This window comes from Pezoporus flaviventris, unplaced genomic scaffold (genome assembly GCF_033815535.1).
Source record: "Pezoporus flaviventris isolate CSIRO_AGI_PZ_B2104156 unplaced genomic scaffold, CSIRO_AGI_Pfla_v1 ptg000013l, whole genome shotgun sequence".
Taxonomy (NCBI): Eukaryota; Metazoa; Chordata; class Aves; order Psittaciformes; family Psittacidae; genus Pezoporus; species Pezoporus flaviventris.
In genome coordinates, this window is record NW_026892561.1 from 25466124 (window position 1) to 25486911 (window position 20788).

At 40.7% G+C, this 20788-nt stretch overlaps 1 protein-coding gene and 3 non-coding genes across 4 annotated transcripts; all 4 read left to right on the forward strand.

The window, feature by feature from the left end:
- Positions 1 to 13148: 13148 nt before the first annotated feature.
- On the forward strand, positions 13149 to 20532 carry EIF4A2 (eukaryotic translation initiation factor 4A2). The gene is made up of 11 exons (XM_061452417.1): positions 13149 to 13307; positions 14453 to 14498; positions 14586 to 14718; positions 14973 to 15112; positions 16292 to 16460; positions 16669 to 16778; positions 16902 to 17045; positions 17448 to 17585; positions 17871 to 17960; positions 18198 to 18277; positions 19729 to 20532. The coding sequence occupies exons 1-11, from the start codon at positions 13279 to 13281 to the stop codon at positions 19871 to 19873; spliced, it is 1224 nt and encodes a 407-aa protein (XP_061308401.1). The 5' UTR covers positions 13149 to 13278; the 3' UTR covers positions 19874 to 20532.
- Positions 14824 to 14893, forward strand: LOC133269065 (small nucleolar RNA SNORD2). The gene has a single exon (XR_009743285.1). It is a non-coding gene; the product is annotated as a small nucleolar RNA SNORD2 (small nucleolar RNA).
- Positions 17093 to 17271, forward strand: LOC133269063 (small nucleolar RNA SNORA81). Its single transcript, XR_009743283.1, has one exon. It is a non-coding gene; the product is annotated as a small nucleolar RNA SNORA81 (small nucleolar RNA).
- Positions 17669 to 17795, forward strand: LOC133269095 (small nucleolar RNA SNORA63). Its single transcript, XR_009743302.1, has one exon. It is a non-coding gene; the product is annotated as a small nucleolar RNA SNORA63 (small nucleolar RNA).
- Positions 20533 to 20788: the final 256 nt, after the last annotated feature.

Consider the following 20788-nt stretch of genomic DNA (forward strand, 5'->3'; position numbering starts at 1 on the left):
GCCAGCAAGCTAATTACTCCCAATTTAGAAATATCAGACCTGAGGATAAAATGGGTCTAATTGCCTAGAGAATTAGAAATGACAACACTTCCTGGCCATTGTCATATAGACAGAGCTGTACCAAATTCAGTGTACAAATTCCTCAGATACAAAAAAAAAAAAACAGACAAAAAAAACCAAAAACCAAACAAAGCAACAACAACAACAACAAAAAAAAACAACAAACAAAAAAACAGCGGGGATATTTTCAATTCTGTGACTAGCTACTCACACTTGACTGCTAATTCTGCTGTGTTTACATGGCTACATTAGTATAAGTCAGCTTCCACAGTTTTAGTAAAGCTTTAAGCAAAGTTAAATTGGTATAATATAATTAAGAATGCAGTGGTTCTACAGCATTCTAAAATAAGAAGGCTGCTTTAAGGAGGAAAGAGTGAAAGCTTTCCTAATTGGGTAAGGCATCTTGCTACAATGAATGCTAGTGTTACTGCTGTTACCGAACTGTTTTCAATCTGCTGCTCGATGAAAACCTAAATGTAAGTTCCAAAGGAGTAACTCCTAGCAGTATGAAGTAATAGCGATTATAAACCTGTTAGTGATTCTTTTCTCTTCTGCCATGAATACTGATAGTGCTGGTCTGTGGGTTGAAGATCAGGCATTAAACTACTGGTTTCACATAGCAAAGTCCCTTTTCACACAACAGTCCCTTGCTATTTTAACTCAAAGTGAGTCACAGAGAACCAGAATTCCCCACACAATACAGAGTCATGCCAAAGAAGTATATTTGTTGTAAAACTGAAGAGCTTGAACCCAAAATATCTTTTATGAGAAGTCACTGCATGAATTCAGGGGATGACTCTCCATCTTCCACCGGATATACTTATTACAGAAGCCCTGACAGATCTTTTGGCTTGAAATGAAAAGATAACTATGTAAACAAAAAACAAGGGAGTGAACAGGCAAAACTGATTAAGGCAGAGAATGAATGAGGATGTACCTTTTATCAAGGGAAAATAAATTTTTAACTGAAAGTTAGATTACTATAAAAAACTCGAACAGCTGGGGACAAGAATGGACAATTGTTGATTTCAAGGGGTGAACATAATGCTCACCAACAAAACAGGGGGAGCTATAGCACGTTTAAAGAATGACTTACATGCCCAAGACACTATAGTTCAGTACATTGAAAAATCCACCAGATGCATGGAAAGAAATTTAAACAATAAAGGAACGTTGTTTTAATTTTTTATTCTAACCCTTAAGCATGACAGCAGAATTCATTGCCATTCAATCCAATAGAAAAAAGATTAATGCTATAAAGCATCACAGAGAATTAAATCTATTATAGCTGAATTCTCTTCATTCATATGTGCCAGCTGTTCTACTAGCTGTGTATTAAGTAAAAGAGTCATAATGCTAACAAAATTCATAAAAATCAAGGGATATAATGGGTCATAGCTCAGCTTCCCTGGAATCAAGAAAATATGGGCAATATGTTTTGCAAAACAAACAAACAAACAAACAAATCAGTTCCATAAAGTATTTAGAATTCAGACTATCATTTAAGCAGTCTCGTGACTGTTAAACTAAAATCTCTTCTTTGAGTGCTGAGGCCTGATTTCCAATTATGCTGAGAAGCCTGTGCTCCCATTAACTTTAAACAGCATTGCGGGTATTCAGCATTTCTAAAAATCAGGCCTTAGAGCACTCAGAAAAAGCCTATGGTGTAGAAAACTGATGTTACTTGGAAGTGACTGAGATGGACACTGAGCAGTGCAACACCTCCTTACAAGCAGAAAAAGGTAATTACAGGCAGTATCACCCATCAGTACACCCTCTTACATTTTGGAAAGTTTGGGGAACCAGTGCAGGTCCTGCCATTAACCACAACAGCACTAGTGGCTTAACAGCTTTATTCCTGGCACAAATGAAGATATTACAGTGGTCTGGATAATGTTTTGCCTTACTTCCTTACTCTCTTGACCATTCCCGCAATACAAACTAGATGGAAGAAGCAGGAAAAACAAGCATAAGCTGTAAGATTGCCTCTTTCTTCAGAGTTCAGCACAAATTTATGGACAGATGAGTAGATTTATAAACAACTCTTCTACTTTGTTTAGCTTCCAAATAAGTTACTTTTTTATCATAAAACATGTTTCTTTTATCATAAGAGATGCCTCTGAAACTTTCTCTAGAGTTGGTAGATCTGTTGATTGTACCTGACAGTCTAGCACAGGAATAGTGTCAACATGAAGGTTATGCATCTGTGCTTCACTTCACACACTGGACACAATTAATCAACCAAGACATTTCCATATTAGTGCTGCTGTAGCTCTTCTCTTTTCCACTCTAAATATTAGCCACCATCAACTGGAACCAGTGAATATACATACTATTTGCAAAACAATAACCTCTCAATTAGCTATATTGTGTTTCTGGCTACCTGTTTTTGTCAATGAAGAACTACATTAAATGGATCTAACACTAGCCTTCCACTAAATCTTTATCTAAAGCAACTAAATTTTAGTCTGCATAAGGACCATCCATTCCTTCTTGAGCAGTTACTCTATAAAAAGGTGTTTATTATACAGACATATTTATTTGAATAATCCCCTTAGATCTCTGAAGAATCCAAATGGGTTTCATCCAGAAATTCAGTAATCTATTCTGAAATGTAGTGCCTAATGTTTTGTGGAACTCAGTCCTAACACGATCATTCACTCCAGCAGGATGCTAACAATTGTTTGGAGCAGATGAATAAACCCCTTGCTGACATTGAACTAAATCACAACCACTTGTATTGCAAGGGTTTCAGTCATGGATTAAGTTTGACTATCATGTGTGCTGGCTCAAGGGACCCATGCAAATCTTAACGGATGTCATCAACCACTGCCTGTACTGGGGACTTTCATAAATAAAAAGAATGGTTCTGAAGACTGCTGAAAAAAACCTGCAGCCAATGGGTCTGACTTAGTCTGAATCACAAAATAAGTCTCACTAGCAAGAACACACTTTACACATCAAATTCTTTATGACATACCTTTGAAATGGCAACAATTATCAATATACCTCACATGGTGAGATTCCCCATAATTGGGAAATGGCACGTGTGAGTTAAGTGCTATAATCTCAAAGAATAGCAATTCCACAGCGAGAAACTGTAATGCTAAGAAAAATTCTGACTCCTTAATATGCTTTTATTTATTTACACCCTGAACTGCTGATTCTCGATCCAACTAACAAGCTGTTATATAAGAAATTTACTCTGACCCAGTCTTCAAAGATTCCAGGAGAAATAGCCTAACACCATTTGATAAATGGTCATAAAGTGCAAAAAAGAAAGAAATTGTAAGGAAGGGCTGTTCTACCCAAACACACACAATAATACAGCAATCAGATGGTGAAGTAATATCAAAATACGAGTATCACACAATTTAACAGGGACACATTTTAATACAGACAGAATTGATCAGCTGCAGATTATGCTGAATTTTTTACTGCCACTTTTTCTTCTTGCTTATCTACCTACTGAATTTTTTCACAGCTGTCTTTACCCAGGGTAACAATATTAATGCTAAAGTGGTACCTATAAGCAGCTATCTGGAAGCAGCAGTATTTTCTAAACGATAAAGTCACTCCTCTTCTCCCTGCTTTCTTTGCAGTATTTCCTCCTGAAAGCAAGGGAGTGCGCTTGCTTGCTCATCATTCTTGCTGCTCTAAACAACTAAGATAGCTTTGCTCTTCTGCACCAGCAGTTCTGCTCATGAACACTGACACTGAATTTCCTTTTTTAGACAGCAAGGACGCAGACTTTCTTCCTCTTCTCCCTCCCTCTGCCTCCCCTCCCCCTCCTACAGTCGTTGCTGTGCCCTCATCTTACCTTCAAGAGCAGAAGAAATCCATGCTGCAGTTTTTTTCCTCGTTAGCAGCTCTATGGCAACAGCAGCTCTAAGGCAGCAGTCCTTTATGGTTCTCACTCCTCTCTCTTTCCTTCTGCATAAAGATACACAGTAAATCAGCAAAGACAATTCTTATTGTGATGTAAATTAACAAACACAATTCCAGTGTGTTCCTGGGGGTACAAATTTGTATTCCCAGAAGAGCTGAATGTTTGCAATGTAAACGAACAGTAAAGGAAATCAGAGAACTCCTTTTGGGTAATAAACTGAAAATCATACTTGTGGTAACTCAGCTTCCATGGACAGAAATGTGGAAAAAAGAAAAAAAAAAAAAAAGTCTGAGCTTAAGATACACAAAATATAACATCCAAATGAAGTCCTAAAACTCTAAGCATCTTGCCATTGTTTGACTCTTTGTTATTGACATATAGATTAAATCAGTGGTTTCTTTGTTATATTCCTCCTGAAATAAAAGGAAAAAAGTCATACAAGATCTTGTACTCTCATAACCCATAGAAAAGTGTATATCAAAATATATTTTAAAATGGTAATACAAACTATAGAGGACAAAAGACAAGCAAAATAAAAATATCGGTATCTGGATTGTTACCGAGTACTGTAGTATCTGCCTGCTTATCAATTAGCATTTTCCTGACTTTGCTACTTTTAAATTAATTAGAAGAATGAGTTACAAATAAATGTTGAAAATGATGGCAAATAAACCACTCCTTAAGACTCAGAAACAATTATGACCATAAGCTTTTAAAGTACCTAGCACAAGATAAAACTGCTTTGAATAGAGGCATATATTTGTTCTTTATTGAAAAAAAAATGCCAGTAAATTATAATATAGTCACTTTTCAATACATGCATGAAATAAACGAACCAATATATTCTGAAATCCAGCATGAACTCTCATTTCTGTCTCCTGCTGTGTAAAGAACAAAGGTTTCTGGCCCCTGCCAATTGCTGTGACATGGCATGTTAAAGTGCATGCCCTAGATTAGCACAAGGAATGCCACAGTTACTCCTGGCTAAAATGCGATTACCTGTATCCTGTCTGTGCTTGTATCAGTGCATGTCCACACTTCTTTGTGCCATTGGACCTCAGGAAAATGTGGGTAGCTGTTCCTGGAGGTAACCAGAGATGAAAAGAATTAATTCCCAACTATCCTGCAACTTACATATTTATTTTTGTCTCATTTGGTAGTGTAGTATATTAGCACACAAAATAATATATAATAGCATTCTGGGATAAAGCGCTAACAATTGGGACTAAGGACTGTCTTGCAGAGGATTTACAACACTAAAAAGAAACCATAGAATCATAGAATAGTTAGGGCTGGAAAGGACCTTAAGACCATCTAGTTCCAACCCTGCTGCCATGGGCAGGGACACGTCACACTAAACCATATCACCCAAGGCCTCGTCCAACCTGGTCTTGAACACTGCCAGGGATGGAGCATTCAGAACCTCCCTGGGCAACCTATTCCAGTGCCTCACCACCCTAACAGGGAAGAATTTCCTCCTTATATCCAATCTAAACCCCAAATAGCAGAACAGAACAGCTACAAGACAGTTTCTTAGCAGCCCATTGGCAGCTTAAGATTCTTAGGCACATACTCCTGACCCAGTCATGACAATAACAAGTGTCTATAACACCTAAAGAGAAAAGCCTTGCTATATTTTTCATCCCAAAAAATCTCATAAGGATTAATAAACAAAAAAAAAAATCCATATGATTAAACAAGTTGCAATGTTTATCTTGATGAATTTTTTTAAACTTTAACCCAGGTAGAACCTCAGCTTCAACACTCAGTACTGGCTGCTTTGTAGGCTGAAGCGTAGCACACCATGCAATCAGTCCCAGCCTTAAACAGTTTATAATCTAAGAGATGCTTCAAAGAGGGGAGATTGTAATTTCCATTTTAGAGGCAGGTGAAACAAGGGCACAAAACTGAAACTAGTTGTCGCTAGTTTCATATTAAGCCAGTATCAGTGACAGAAACAAACCTCAGGGAATCTGAGCTATCTGCAGAAATGAATGGTCTCTTTTCTTTCAAAAAGTAAAGCTCAGTAGAAAACTTGCAGTTTGTAGAAATTAAGATTTCCCTTGAGACGCTACTTCGTACCACACAGCTCATTTTATTAATGACAAAGTATTTCTCTTTACTGTTAACATTTACATGTTGTAATGAGCTCTATAAACTGCAAAATACTGTTTTGGAGGTTAAAATGCTCTGCCAGAGAAGGAGGAAGAGACTTTATTTAACACACAAGGCTGGATATGGACAGAAGGAGCTTCTGTTAAAGAACAGTGAAGTAACTTTTATGATATCTTACTCTTGCTGTTCAGGTAACAACATATTTTAAATATTCTGACAATAAAGGCCTGTAAGACACTCATGCCAAAGCTTTCTGTGCAATGCTGTATCAGTTGATACAGCGTAGGCATTTTGTTGTTTCTAATCTGAAACGGGGCCTCAGAACTCACAGCACTGTATGCATACTCTGAAAAGCACTGAGTGTTTGCGCTGGTGTCTAAAAGTGCAGTTTGCATGGGGAAGAACAGAGTTGTATGACTTGGTCTCATCAGTCAGGACATAGCACATCTATCATGGTAAGCATATCTACACCACACATTAGAGACTCTTATTCTTTTACCACAGACTCTGGCCCTGTGAATATACTCCTGTAAAATCAATGAACTGCTCGGCCTTGGTGCTGTTTTCATTTTGGGCTTGGTTCACATGCATTAGTTCCTCCTACTAGTAACATAACATTCAAATTTTTTATCAATGAAGAAAGGTGCTCAAAATTAAATTCAGAGAATAGGTCTGCCTGTAGTGGCTGTTTCAAAAATTAAACAATTGAAGTCAGCTCAGCAATAAAAAAGCTCAAGCTTTGTCAGTGGATTCTAAATTGACTAACCATCAGCACAAATAACTTTACATAGACAATTAACCGGTATGAGAAGGAAACATGTTTTCCTCAAAAGAATGCATAAGCTTATATTTACCTTTCTCTCCAAACTGGAAAAAATGCTCTTTGCAGACTGTTAAACAGCAATATACAACACGTACTATTTCATGGTAGCACTGAAGTCTTCCAATTGATTTAAAAAATGAATGTAACCACAGTGCTCCGCCAGGATGTCATCAGCAGCTGACACCTGATTAATCTCTCAAGCTTTCTTTACTTTAGTAATGAAGGATCAAACTCTACCATGAAAGTACACATGAAACTTCTATCAAAGACTGTTAAGCCTCCTACCATTAATGATCTCCATGTTTTTCAAGCTTTTGACCACACATAACCTCTGACGCAAATACCCCCGTTCTACAGAGAAAAAACTGGAGTGCAGAAAGAGCTCTCATTCCAATAAAAGGCAATGGTGAGTCTCTAATAAATGTCATCTGCTCAATTTTAGTGCTACGATTATACGTCTGCAGTCACACTGGGAGTCTGTAACAAAACAGAGAATAGAGCTAAGTTGACTTCATGTCTTGGGCCTGACTACAAGCCTTAAAAACTGCAAGAAAGAATCTAATCACTCAATCAAGGAGAACATTTGAGACCTAAAACTACAACTATTGAGTTTTATAGCATGGAGAGGAGTGAATGACTAAGAAAATCACAGAAAGAAAAGTATATTTCCATTTCAAGTATTTGGTTTGGGATTTTATTGTGACAATGTTCTTCTTATTACCAGAAGAGTTACTAAAATTACAAGACCACCATAAGTGATCCCATATGATAGTTTTCTTACTTTTATACTTATTTAAGGAATTAACAGTAATTTACATATTTCTTCTAACAAGGGACAAGGGGGAATGGCTTTAAGCTGAAAGAGAGTAGACTCTTCACTGTGATGGTGGTGAGGCACTGGAACAAGTTGCCCAGAGAAGTTGTGGCTGCCCCATCCCTGGCAGTGTCCAAGGCTGAATGGGACTTTGAGCAATCTGGTCTACTGAAAGGTGTCCCTGCCCATGGCAGGGGATTGGAACTAGATGATCTTTAAAGTCTCTTCCAACCTGAAGAAAATGGGAAATGTCACAAGTCCAAAGGCCACAGGATGAAACCATATGTACCTATTATAAAAATAAGTACCTAACTTCCCTTAGTTCTTCAGATTTTTGAACCTTTGAGACAGGGTTGAGAATACCATGCTTCTCTGAGGCCCGAGAACATTTCTGCCACTTCCTCTCAGCGGCAGGTTACAAGAACTTTCCCACTGTATAAAAACCAAACCATCTTCCTTAAATTCATAGAAAACTTCATGATTCCAGAATACTAACTTCAGAACTCTGAAGGCACTAATGTCACAACAACCCTGAATTAAAGCTCTAGACTCTAAGAGGAGATGAATTAATGGCTGAGTAACCATAAATACGGAATTCTCCCAACTTTGCTGTTTGGTGTTTGTTTTTTTTTTTTAAGCAAGTAGATTAATCTTAAATAGATTAACAAATGAATATCATCAAAAAAAAGAATCTTACTTGAAAGGAGAGAACTTGAGCTAAGATACAAAACTATGCAAAACTTCAGCAGGAACACTCCTTGGAGACTTGTGCTCAAAGCAATTAGGGATCACAAGCCACAAACCACCATGCATACATTTCAGACAAGTGAGTCAGCTGGTCAGCAAAAGATCCTATCCACCCTGTGTCTTCTGTGCCAGTCTGAGTATCTCGAAAGACTTAACATGTGGGATAATTAAATTAAGTAAAGCAGCTTAAGTCCCACTGGCTTTCTATAGTGCTTGGCTCCTAAATCATTTTTGAAAACGCTCCTTGTTGGTCTAGCGCACAAGTATTCAGTGAGAGAAAACTTTAACTGGGAGAGGAAATACTGTGTCTGTATGCACTTACAATTCATTCAACAAAGACATCACTGAGATTTTCCAACACAAGTTTGATTAGTTACAAGGGGTAAAAATATCTATCAGAGCATAACAAAGTTATAAAATAGCTTTAGAAAAGGATGACAAAACAAGCCTAGTAGGTTAATGTCCTTAAGTCAACATAATGTGGATTTCCAATTGCACCATGATACTAAGGAATACGAAGTGAGCTTTCTCAGTGCATTGAAAACACTGCATCTTCTAAATTCTTACTATTTTGTTTGTTTAGATTATAATTTCAGTGAAATGACCAAAAAAAAAAAAAAAAAAGGCATAAAATAACATTAATGAAACCCTGTGACTCCATTTAAATAACAAGCATGGGACCCCTGGATTTTTGCTTTCTCTCTCCCCTAAAGATTTTCCAAAATCTTTCCTATCTACTCCTACATCTGAGGAAGCATACATTTGTTTAGGCAAGATCCTCTGGGAGTGATGAACTGAAAAATACTACTTCTTGCTAACAATACTCTAACAAATCATCTCGATCCTTAAAGTGACCTACTGTGAGTAAACTCTGTCTGTTTACAATTACTTTCTTTGCCCTGTTAGTAGTGACAAACAAATAATATACAGTAGGTACTCTAGCATCAGACTTGCAAATGCAGAAGAGAAACTTGGGATCTTCCAGGTTTCCCATGAAGTACCTGACAGTTTCACAGGAAATTCAAAATCATGGTATGAGATTTCTAAAAGGAGATTTCTGACATCTCCTAATGCAAACTGTGTCATCGTGTTTGCCAGAAAATTGATGAGCAGGGAATGTTCAAATGAGGCTCAGTTTCAGGAGGTGTCAGCTCCTACTGCTTTCTTTAGATACATCACTCTTTACTTCAATCTGCATGAATAATGACTGGAAACCCAGCTGCTAAACCAGCTAGTCCATCTGCTACCCCCTGTTAATAAATATATAATTATGTTCACTCTCACTAAAGAGCTCATGAGTCACTAGGGTTGTCTTTTGGGGAGACATCTACTGAAGTATATTACGTGCACATAAAAGTGTGGATCCTATCTTTAGTAGCACAGACATATTAGTATCTTTTTGGTATCTCTTCTACCTGATGATAGCACGAACGTGGTCCTTGAGGAGCAAGTTTTCAGTTGAGACTGCTCCAGAAAGCTTAATAAGATTTAAAGCCAGGGGCCTGTAAATCCCAGTGTCAACCCAAGATTTTTGTTAGTGACAAAATCTGACCTTTTGTTACCTCCCACTGTGATGCTTCATATTCAGAACAGAAACACAGCTTGGCTACTGCCAGTCTAAAAATACACAAATTAGATACTAGCTCACCAATGAAATGGCTTTTTGTCCTACTATTGCTGAAAAGCTATCTCTCAAACACTGTGTTCAGATACAGTGTTTTAAAGAGCACAAAATGTCAAATTTTTTTTCCTGTAGTACAGTTAGCGTCACCGCTAGGACAACAGTCCTGTATTTATGCTACTTTGTTTCACAAAACAAAAAGAGGACTGATTCAGTGTTTCCAAACCTTTGCTTATAGAAGGTAATGAAACAAAATTTCTTTCCTCTTTTCATTTGGTGAAACAAGGCAATGATTTTCACTGGAGGAACCACCAGATGCCTTTCCTTTTCTCCCTTGATGTGGAACATCCATATGAAACCCATGATTTGTTTCTTAAAACATAATTTCGCAGTTCCAGTCATACAAAACATAAGGCAACCTGAGAGCATCTGACAAGAGGCCACCTGGCTGAGGACTGTCTGATTCCATAGCAGTGGATTAAAATAATGAACATGGCCAACTAATCAGATTTGTCAAACTCTGCCATGACCATGTGGCAGGAGATACCAATATGGTCACAGTCTTTTCTTGATATATTATCATCAGGTAAATCACAGATGACCAAAATCCTGAGAGACACGGAAGTTTCAAGCTCCTCAAGGAGGAGTGGCCAGTGGTTAGGAACTCTGTAGGGCACATAGTGCTGTTTGCCTTCATAGTTGCCTAATGTCTGCATAAAAAAATCTTGGCATCTGCCTGAGAAGCTCCTTGTTATCATAAAAATCCATTAAAAAATTGTCCCTTGATTAAAGCTAATGGCAAAAAAAAAATAAAAATTCTAAGGGATTTTGAGGGGGTTGAAGGGTTCTGTTTTGGTTTTGTTTGGTTTTGCTTTGTTGTGTTTGGTTGTTTGTTTTTGTTGTGTATTTTGATTTTTTTTTTTAAGGGATGAAGTTTGATTAAGTGAAGCAAGATGTGTAGCAAATTAGAGCAATGGGAGCAGTTTCTCCTATACTTAAAGGAAGCTAGGAAAGCCTTGTTAGTTAAAAACTTTTGTCAAAACCAAACCTTCAAAGTGATCTGGATACACAGGTATCAGAAATGACATTAATTTCTTTGCAAGAAAGATAAACTAGATGCTTGTTTCTGAGATGACAAATGCTTTTTAAAAAGACATTAAAAATCTGTGGAAAATGATGGCTTGCCTTCCTGAAATTCCCGTGATAAGAAATCTTTTCCACTCAGGTTTGCAAATATACTAAGACCCAATCATAAGAAGTATACATATTCCACAGCTTTATTAATAAATGTTCAAGACCCTTAATTAAAACAAATATTCAGTAATATTATTTCTTCTCTTTAGACCCAAAGTAATTTTTAATGGGAAATCTAAGTGTGCCAGATTAAAAAAACACAAACGTGCTCATGAACAAACCTGCGTTCATGTTCCTTCTTCAGACCATCCTGTTTCCTTTTACAACCAGAGGTTTAATGGTCCACACAAACTGCTAGCATTCATTTGAAAAGGCCTCTGGTTATTGTTGCTTGACTGTCTAAATTGCAAATACAAGAAGCATCTTCAGTATTTTCTACCCAGCATGGGTGGATAAAACCTGAGAGGATTAGGATGGGTTGACAGAGGAACTGCATTTACATCATTTATCTAGGATATTGATAAGTGTTGCAATATTGTTACAGATCATATTACCCCAGCAGGTGCTACCATAGGAAGAGCTGATGTACGTTAAGTCTTTCAGAGATACCCTTTATGGATATTCTAGACGGTTCTAGACAATTTACAATATTCTAGACAAGTAAAGGGCTGAGTTTTTCAAGCACTGCCTCCATTTCTCCATACATAATCACTATGGAAACAAGTTTGAGAAGTGACACTCATGAACCCATTACAGTTGTCACAAATTATTGCTTATAATTTATACTATTTGCCTAGACAAGAAATATTGATGAACAAATTATTGTAAAACCCGAGCATTAAAAAGATCAGTATTTTTTCTACAACATCATGAAAGCAACGATCACCGATCATTCAATTTTCCTTACTGCTTTATTTTGGACAGCACTAACCTTTGCGTTAGCCTCGACAGGCTGTTTTTCGCGGATATGGCTATACTGTGAACTGCGGCATATCACAGCACCGCGTTTTCAGCAGCGCCCAGAGGACCCCCCCGCCTGCCTCCTGCAAATACTCTCCAAATACGCCTTCACTCCCTACAGAAAACATCCCGCTTTAACACACCGCCGACAGTAGGGTACGCTTCAGCTCGCTGCCGCCTCAGCCGCAGGCGGGCGGAGCGCTGGCCCTGCCGGCCTGCTCACCGCGGTGCCGGTTTCCACACATATCCGCCCAGTGCCTGAGCGGGCATGGGGACGAGCGTGGAGCCCTCAGGCGCCACCATTTTTCCCTCTCACCTCACTGATCCGCTGCCCCCTCGCTAACTAGCCCAGACTCAGCCCCTTCCTGCTCCTCACCAGAAAGCGAGGAGGGAGAATTCAGGTTGTTTTGCCTGGCAGGGAGGAAGGAGCCATTTCGGGGTGGGAGGGGAAGGGCGAACTCCGCGGCCCAAGCGCCAGGCCTGGCCTCCCCTTGCTCGCCTCTGCCACCCCGACTCCAGGCAGCGGGGCTTTAAAAATAACCGACATAGCGGGGGAAACGCAGACATGACAGAGTCGCTCCATCCGCACCCACAGCTGCTTCAATGCCCACTCCGTCAAACTTCAGTCCCGCTGCCTCCCCTGCAAGCCCTGGGTCTCCCGCGCCCCCTCTTCTCCCATTGCCGCCCCGCCGCACTCCCCCTCCCCCGTGCTGCAGCAGGGGCAGGAGCAGTAAACCCCGTGCGCAGGAACGAGCGGGAGGGGGGTGGGGGACAAGGGGGCAGAGCGAGAGGAAGGAGCTGGGTATTGTCACGCAGTCAGTGGTGCAATATCCTTCCGCGCTCTGAGGAGAAAAAAAAGTAGCTCTATGTTCCTTTGACCTCGTGGCCTCGAACGGCTCAGGAACCTCCTTCAGAGTATCTCAAACAGCGTAGTGAGTGGTATCTCTTCGGAAGGGTGCTTGACTGGGGGGGATTTATGTATTTTTCCCTGTGGCGTGAGGTTTATATCCATGCGCAGAGCAAAAGAAAACGAGTCCGGCAGCACGGCGGGTATATAAAGCGGGCGCGGCGGAGGGCTTTCCTTTTCAGTTGTGGACAGAGCTGGTGATCGGAACATGTCAGGCGGCTCCGCGGATTATAGCAGGTATGGCGCGGCGTGCAAAGGCCTTGGGCCCCTTCCTCGTGAAGGGGCTCGGTGGTTTTAGCGGAGGCGGCCGGGGAGAGGGAAAGAAGAGAGAGTATGTTCCCGGGGGGGAAGAGCTCTCTCCCGGGGCGAGAGCTCTGAGGTCGGCTCGGCGCTGCAGTTATACAGCTCTTGTGCCCCAGATTCTCCTGCTTCTAGACTTTTCGGTCGCGTTTCTTTCATTACTCGCGTTTCGGCGAGGGTTTAAGTTCCGTTCTTCGGGGTTTGCTTTTTCATTGCTGATTTTTCTTAACAATCCTCACCCCTGGAAAAATAAAAAAGAAAAAAGCTATTTTTAATTTATTTGCGCATACTGAGCTACGTGGTAACTAAAATGTTTGAACGCCTTGTTGAGGAATTCTGTTCTTAAACCCCTCTCCCCCGCCTGCCGTTGGTTCGCCCCACGTTTGCGGCCCCGGTTGAGGGCGAGACCATTTTCTCGGGGAGGGGGAGGGCGCGGCACCCCGGGCGGCCGACCGGCGCCTTCCGCCGCCTGCGCGCAGTGTCCAATTTGCGCAATCCCAGGGGTGGAGCTCTCGCGAGAGTTGGTTAGGGCGGGGCGGGGGGAGCCGCAGCGGAGCCGGGAGCCCGCCCCCCTTCTCCCGCCACCCCCCTTTCTTCACAGCAGGCGCTGCGGCTGAGCTGGCTTAAGAGTGCGCAGCGGCAGCCATTGCACCTCTCCGTGGCACAACTGCGGGCCCAGCGTGCACGGCCCCGCCCTACAAGGATGCCTTCTTGAGGGGGGCGCTGTAGGCTGGTGTATGCGGTCGTTGTCTTGCCCGCTAGGTGTTTGGGTTGGGTTTTTAAGTCAAGTCTGTTAACCTGGGGTTGAGCCATATTTTTCTGGTAGGTTTTTCTTAAGTCTGAGTTTTGCCGTGAGCCCCGCTGTGGCAAGAAGGCTTCTGTCACGTTGAGAGCTGAGGACTTGGGTTAGTGGCACCTGATCCAGTGGGGAGAGGGTAGGAATTCAGCCACTGGCAAAATACCAGAGCACCTGCTATAATATCTGTCACAGGTTTCAGATATGGCTTTTGGCAGCCAAGATGTCGACTTGCTTCTGCGTGTTAGTTGTTACTGTATTAACAGCTTGTTCTGTTTGGTGACAGAGACCATGGCGGCCCAGAGGGAATGGACCCCGATGGTGTCATTGAGGTAAGCACATGAGAACTGACTTTGAGAATTTAGAATCACTGACAAAGATCGGTGTTGGACTTAGTATTTTGTATTTCTTTATTACAGAGCAATTGGAATGAGATTGTGGACAATTTTGATGATATGAATTTAAAAGAATCCCTTCTGAGGGGCATTTATGCTTATGGTTTTGAGAAGCCATCAGCTATTCAGCAGAGAGCTATTATTCCATGCATCAAAGGTATGTGGGTGATGGATTTATTACCAGCATTCCTTAATTGGGAAAATGTAAAATACATGCATGGGTGAATTATGGTGCAATTCCTATTTTTAATCCTTACTAAAAAAGTGATATGATGGTACACCATCTTTCGGGACTGACCTGAAATGGAGAGAACTCTTAATACTGATCACTTATTTCAAAGGGGATAAAATAAACTGGAAAACATGAATGACCTGTGTGGGAGCAGTAAACGTGTATCCTACTTTTTTTAGGGTATGATGTGATTGCTCAAGCTCAGTCAGGTACTGGCAAGACAGCCACATTTGCTATTTCCATCCTGCAGCAGTTGGAGATTGATCTCAAGGAGACCCAAGCACTAGTATTGGCCCCTACCAGAGAACTGGCTCAACAGGTATTGATAGTGTAGTTATAAAAAAACTGCTTGTCTGTTGCATAGGTTTCAGGTTTCACAACTGTGAGACAAATGGACTACTTAAGGGGCTGTAGGTAATATCCATTCAGAACCCTTTCTGTGTTGAGTCATGGGGGATATAAACTGGCTTCTGTCCCACAAGTTCTCTGCCTGCTCAAAAAACGAGTAGGTGCATATGGAGGGTGTGCTGGGGCAGGGATGTAGGAGCCAGCTGCAGTGCTGTGTATACTTCTGAGGGGGCACCTTCAGCAGAAAAAATCCAAAACTCTTTATTAAAACAAAGCATACTTTTTTGACGTTAACTTGAATTTGCGTACAGTTGTGCAACATGAAAACTGCGGTGTGCATGTGGTCATTTCTGTATTTTTGTGATGTTTTCCTGATGCTGTTATTGCATGTTTGCTTCACCTTCAAGGCTCAGTATTCTGTTTAACTAAGTGGGAATGTTTAACAAAAGCTTACAGGATATTTAAATTTCAGGATTAATATGTATCAGTAATGTGGGGTCTTAAGATGAAACACTGAACAGAGCTCAAATAGAAAGTAGATTATATAAACTTCCTACTGTCTTCAACCAGAATATATTGAGATGCCAGTGCTGTTGTGAAGATTTGTGAAGGTAAAGCTAAACACAGTAAATGAGACAGGAAAGTTTTTGTTTTTTTTTTCTATAAGGCAGATCTGTGGAACAAGAACCTGTGGTCAGAATGTTCAGCCTTAGTTCTACTGTGAGGACGGGTGAGGTTAGACATGCTTGAAGCCTGGCATATAGCAACGCACTTACATGCTGTTTTCATGATCTTTCTGTAAGTGCTTAATATGCAGACCTTAACAGTTGGAAACTTGAAAAGTTGAAACAGTTAAAAAGCAGAGTCCCTGCTTTTTAACTACTGCCAACAGATGTATTATAGTAACTTTAGCTAGTGCAACTAGTGAGGACAAAAATTTAAGTGTGCCTCTGATTTCAGCTTTCTAGTAAACAACTTCAGTAATAAGCAGTTGGGCAAAACCATTATTAGCAGCTCCCTGTTCTGAACATAAGAGACACATTGTCCTTGTTTGCTCTCTTGGCTTCCAAAGTCTGCAAGCACCAATGGTAACAGGGCTTAGTCTTCAATGTACTAGGATCTGCTGCTAACAGAAGGGCTTTACTTTTAGATTCAAAAGGTAATTCTGGCTCTTGGTGACTACATGGGAGCAACATGCCATGCTTGTATTGGTGGTACAAATGTCCGCAATGAAATGCAAAAGCTCCAGGCTGAGGCTCCGCACATTGTGGTTGGGACTCCAGGGCGTGTGTTTGATATGTTAAACAGACGCTACCTTTGTAAGTATGAATTTAATTTTGCTTTTGATAATAAATTTCAGTATAAATTTCACACCAAGTAGGAGCTTAAACAATACATTTGTTGTCATTATAGAGTTGTACTGGAAAGTTTAGTCCTAAAGGAGAGGTGTCAATAGAAGTAGTGTGTTTCTGAAACTTAAAGAGATACTCTTGTTTTTGTTTTTTTTTTTTTTTTTTACTTTAATAGCACCTAAATGGATCAAAATGTTTGTTCTGGATGAAGCTGATGAAATGTTGAGCCGTGGATTTAAGGATCAAATTTATGAGATCTTCCAAAAACTAAGCACAAACATCCAGGTAAAAAAACCCACCTGCGTGCTTAAATTGATAGATGCAGATTTAAAGTCTAGCTGAAAATCGCAGAATTGTCTAAAAACTGGTGTCTGTAAGTATGGGCTAACACAAAGTAATACATTCTAGGTTGTGTTGCTGTCGGCTACAATGCCAATGGATGTGTTGGAAGTGACCAAAAAGTTCATGAGAGATCCCATACGTATTTTGGTGAAGAAGGAAGAGCTGACTCTGGAGGGTATCAAGCAATTCTACATTAATGTTGAAAGAGAGGTTGGTATCAGTTGTACTTGCTCTGCTTGGAAGAGTTAAATTCTCTCACCTTCTTGTTATAGCACTGTGCTAAAATTACAGAAACCAAGGGTGAGCTTTGGTTTCTGTAGTAATGCTAGCAGAGTTCATGCAAGAAGAAGAAGAACTGCACTGGATCAAAAACGACTAGGGTGGACCTCTTTCTTAATGTCCGCTGTCCTGTGTCTTAAGATTTGGTGCAACAGTTGATGCAGAAGCCTTGATTAGTGTGTTCCAGCTTCTCAGGTTTTATGGTATATAACTCTGCACTAGGGCATGGATAATTGGTTATTGCTTTTGATTTTTAGCCTTTGTTTGGGATTCTTGTTACGCCTGAACTGTCAGTGGCACAATGCAGTTCCTGACCCTCTCTGTTCTGTACAGGAGTGGAAGCTTGATACTCTCTGTGATTTGTATGAAACACTGACCATTACACAGGCTGTTATTTTCCTGAATACAAGGAGAAAAGTAGACTGGCTTACTGAGAAAATGCACGCCCGGGACTTCACTGTCTCAGCTCTGGTAAGGATTGATGCTTCCACGTAACTTCTGAGGTGTTGTGCATGTACTGAAAACCAAATCATAATGAGCTGTATGTGAGTCAAAAGCAGGAAAGTTATGATATAGCTGTGCAGTGCTGTATTATCGTTCCCCCTGCTTAAAGAAAAATGTTTCCTTCTATCCCTACCTGCTTTGTTCCCACGGCAGGTGGGGACGCTGGGTTTCATACATCACTTTGGTTTTTGAGGGCTGTCCCCATCTGGAGTATTGGAACTGTAGTATTTACAGTTTTTTTTAATTCTACAGCATGGCGACATGGACCAGAAGGAGCGGGATGTTATCATGAGAGAGTTCAGATCAGGATCCAGCCGTGTCCTGATCACCACTGACTTGCTGGTGAGCATTCTCTTCCACTCAAGACATTTGTTTAAAGCTGGTGCCAAAAGCTTCATAATTTGGTGAAGGTTCTTGTAGCCTGAACTACTAGGAGCTTCTTGGAAGAGTAAAGACTATGCTCCACTATGGGCTACACAGTTGTAGTTCATCACTAACCATGTGGCCAACAAAAGCATGGGATAAGTAACTTCACCAATAGCCTGTGACTTGAGTGACTGACTCTGTATTGCTTTTCAGGCTCGTGGCATTGATGTGCAGCAAGTGTCATTGGTTATAAACTATGACCTGCCAACCAATCGTGAAAACTACATTCACAGGTTAGTTGGCTCTATCCTCTACTTGGTGTGCAACGCTAAGTGTCATGTCCTCTGCAGAATCGGCACCAAACCTCACCTGTTTCTGTCTGTAGTCATTGCCAGTAACAGGGTGTCGCGCATCCATTTGTACAGTAACTGCTAAAAAGCTAGCAGGAAACAATACCAGTGGTGCTTCAGCTTTAAAAAGCCCTGACTTGCACAGCTCTGATTCTGAGCAGAGGAAAGAGCGGGACTTCTGGACAATAAGGCAAAGCAGTGGGAAAATTTAGATATGTGATGGATTCAGTGATAGCTGAGATCCGAGGAAATTGCCAGCTACTGAACTACCTTTTGTCACATAGGTCATGGAGTAGGATTACAATGCCCATTTACTTACATAATATTTTGACAGCAGTGTAGCTCCATGTGTACAGGTCCTAGCTAATCTTCAGTTGTTGCTGCTGCTCGATGACCAAACCTTAATACTGTTAGCAAACTAGCAGTTAAAAAACTGCCTCCATTTTTTGGAGGCCCAGCTGTGTCCAGGCTCTTAGTGCCTTCTGTGCTCTTGGTAGTTCCTCTTAAACAGCAGGATTCTTTCCTCTGCGGTGTGTCTTCTAATAGCAATTTGAGTTTTGTTGGCCTAAGTTTAGTTAACTGCTTCTAGTGACTGACCCTAAGTTAACTGTAATTTTTTACTTGATATAAAAAAATACAGGAGTTGATAGCAGCAGCTGATGACACAAGACAGTGCTCAAAGGGTATTGACGTCATTTAGGACATGGATTCGTTATCGTCATAGTTCGCATAAAGAGCGAGTTGGTATTTTTTTTGTCACGATTATTCACTAAGCTTTGTGAGTCAGTTTTGTATATTTAGCTCTTGGACAAGGTACTTATTGTGCAGTCTGCAGGAAGGTAGAACTGATAGTGGGTGTAACTGCACTGATGTGTGTAAGGGACCAACTTGGGCTTAAACAATATTGAGCTTGGGTTTCTGTTAAACAAAAAGCAGAAACCCTACGTTTCCCCACTGCAGATAGTTACGTTTAATTAAAATTCTCAAGTTGAGTGTCCTGTCCTTGTTACTGGCTGTAATTGAATAAATATGAGAACAGTCTGGTTTGTGAACAAGAGCTCCTTTGGACAAAGGGTATGCAGGTACAGATGTATTGGCTGAAGAGGGGGGAAAGGTGCAGCCAGGACTTGATCCCACAATACCAACCATTAAATTCTTAGTTTGCAGGCAAATGAGTAACCTCGTCTGCTCTGCTGCTCTCCGTAGGATAGGCGCTATTTTTGTAGTGCTTTTTTCTGACCAGATAGGACTTTGGTAGCAGCTGGTCCTGTAAATACAGCATAAACTGGCCAGTGGCAGATGCCAGAGCACCAGCAGTTAATGATGAGTGTATCTTGCAAACATTTGTAGTGGATTAATTTACATCTGTGTAAATGCATTCTGTTTTTGTGCAGAATTGGTCGTGGTGGTCGTTTTGGCAGAAAAGGTGTGGCTATAAATTTTGTCACTGAAGAGGACAAGAGGATCCTGCGAGACATTGAGACTTTCTACAATACTACAGTGGAGGAGATGCCGATGAATGTGGCTGATCTCATTTAATCCCTGGGATGAGGTGGTTTGCAGTGCTCGCTGTTGCTGAATAGGCGATTCACAACGTGCATTGTGCTTCTTTCTTTGGGGATACATTGAATCTTGTCTCAATGCTCATTACGGATCAGAAATACAGAATTTTGATAAGAGAAGCGACTTCTTGTCGTGAGCTCTTGTGGGGAAAGCCATTGGCTTTATCCACTTTAGGGTTAGACTGTTGGGGTTGGGTGGAAAGTCATGGGGTCTGTAAATTTTTTCTTTATTAGAAAATTATTTCCTAGTTCCATAGAAGTGGTTGTATTAGATGTTCTTTATCATTTAATAATTTACTTATGGACTAAAAGATATAAGTGCTGTATAAAGTCAGCCAATTATGTTAAACTAGCCTACCTTCCTTTATTATATGTACTTACACTTCAGATTGAATTGGAAAGGCCTTTCAAAATCTAAACTTTTATAAGAGCATTAAAATGCATTTTTGTTTCGTATGTATTTATTCAATAAAGTATTTAATTAGTGGTAAGTGTGATTTGGACCCTGTTGCTAAGCCCCAGCAAGCAAGCAATCATACTATTGTCTTAGTTAGGGTTAAACCCAGTAAAATTTGCCATATTGCACATGTCTTAATGAAGTTTGAATGTTCAATAAAATACTTCTATATTCACTTACATTGTAAATATTTGATTCTTCGGGGGCACCTCTCACTGGGAAGGTGCTATGGCTGTGTGATCAGGCTCAGTCTGGCATGGAAGGCGTGACAGTTGCTGCTGGGGTTCAGCAGGCCTGGCTCTGCACAGTTCCTCTTCTGTCAGGGACAGTAGAAGATGGTGATCTTGAAGTGCTAGAGGCTGTTTCTGTGTGACACAGTGTTACGGATGCCTGTCCACCTTGAGCTGAGACGCCCATCACACTACGAAACGGCTG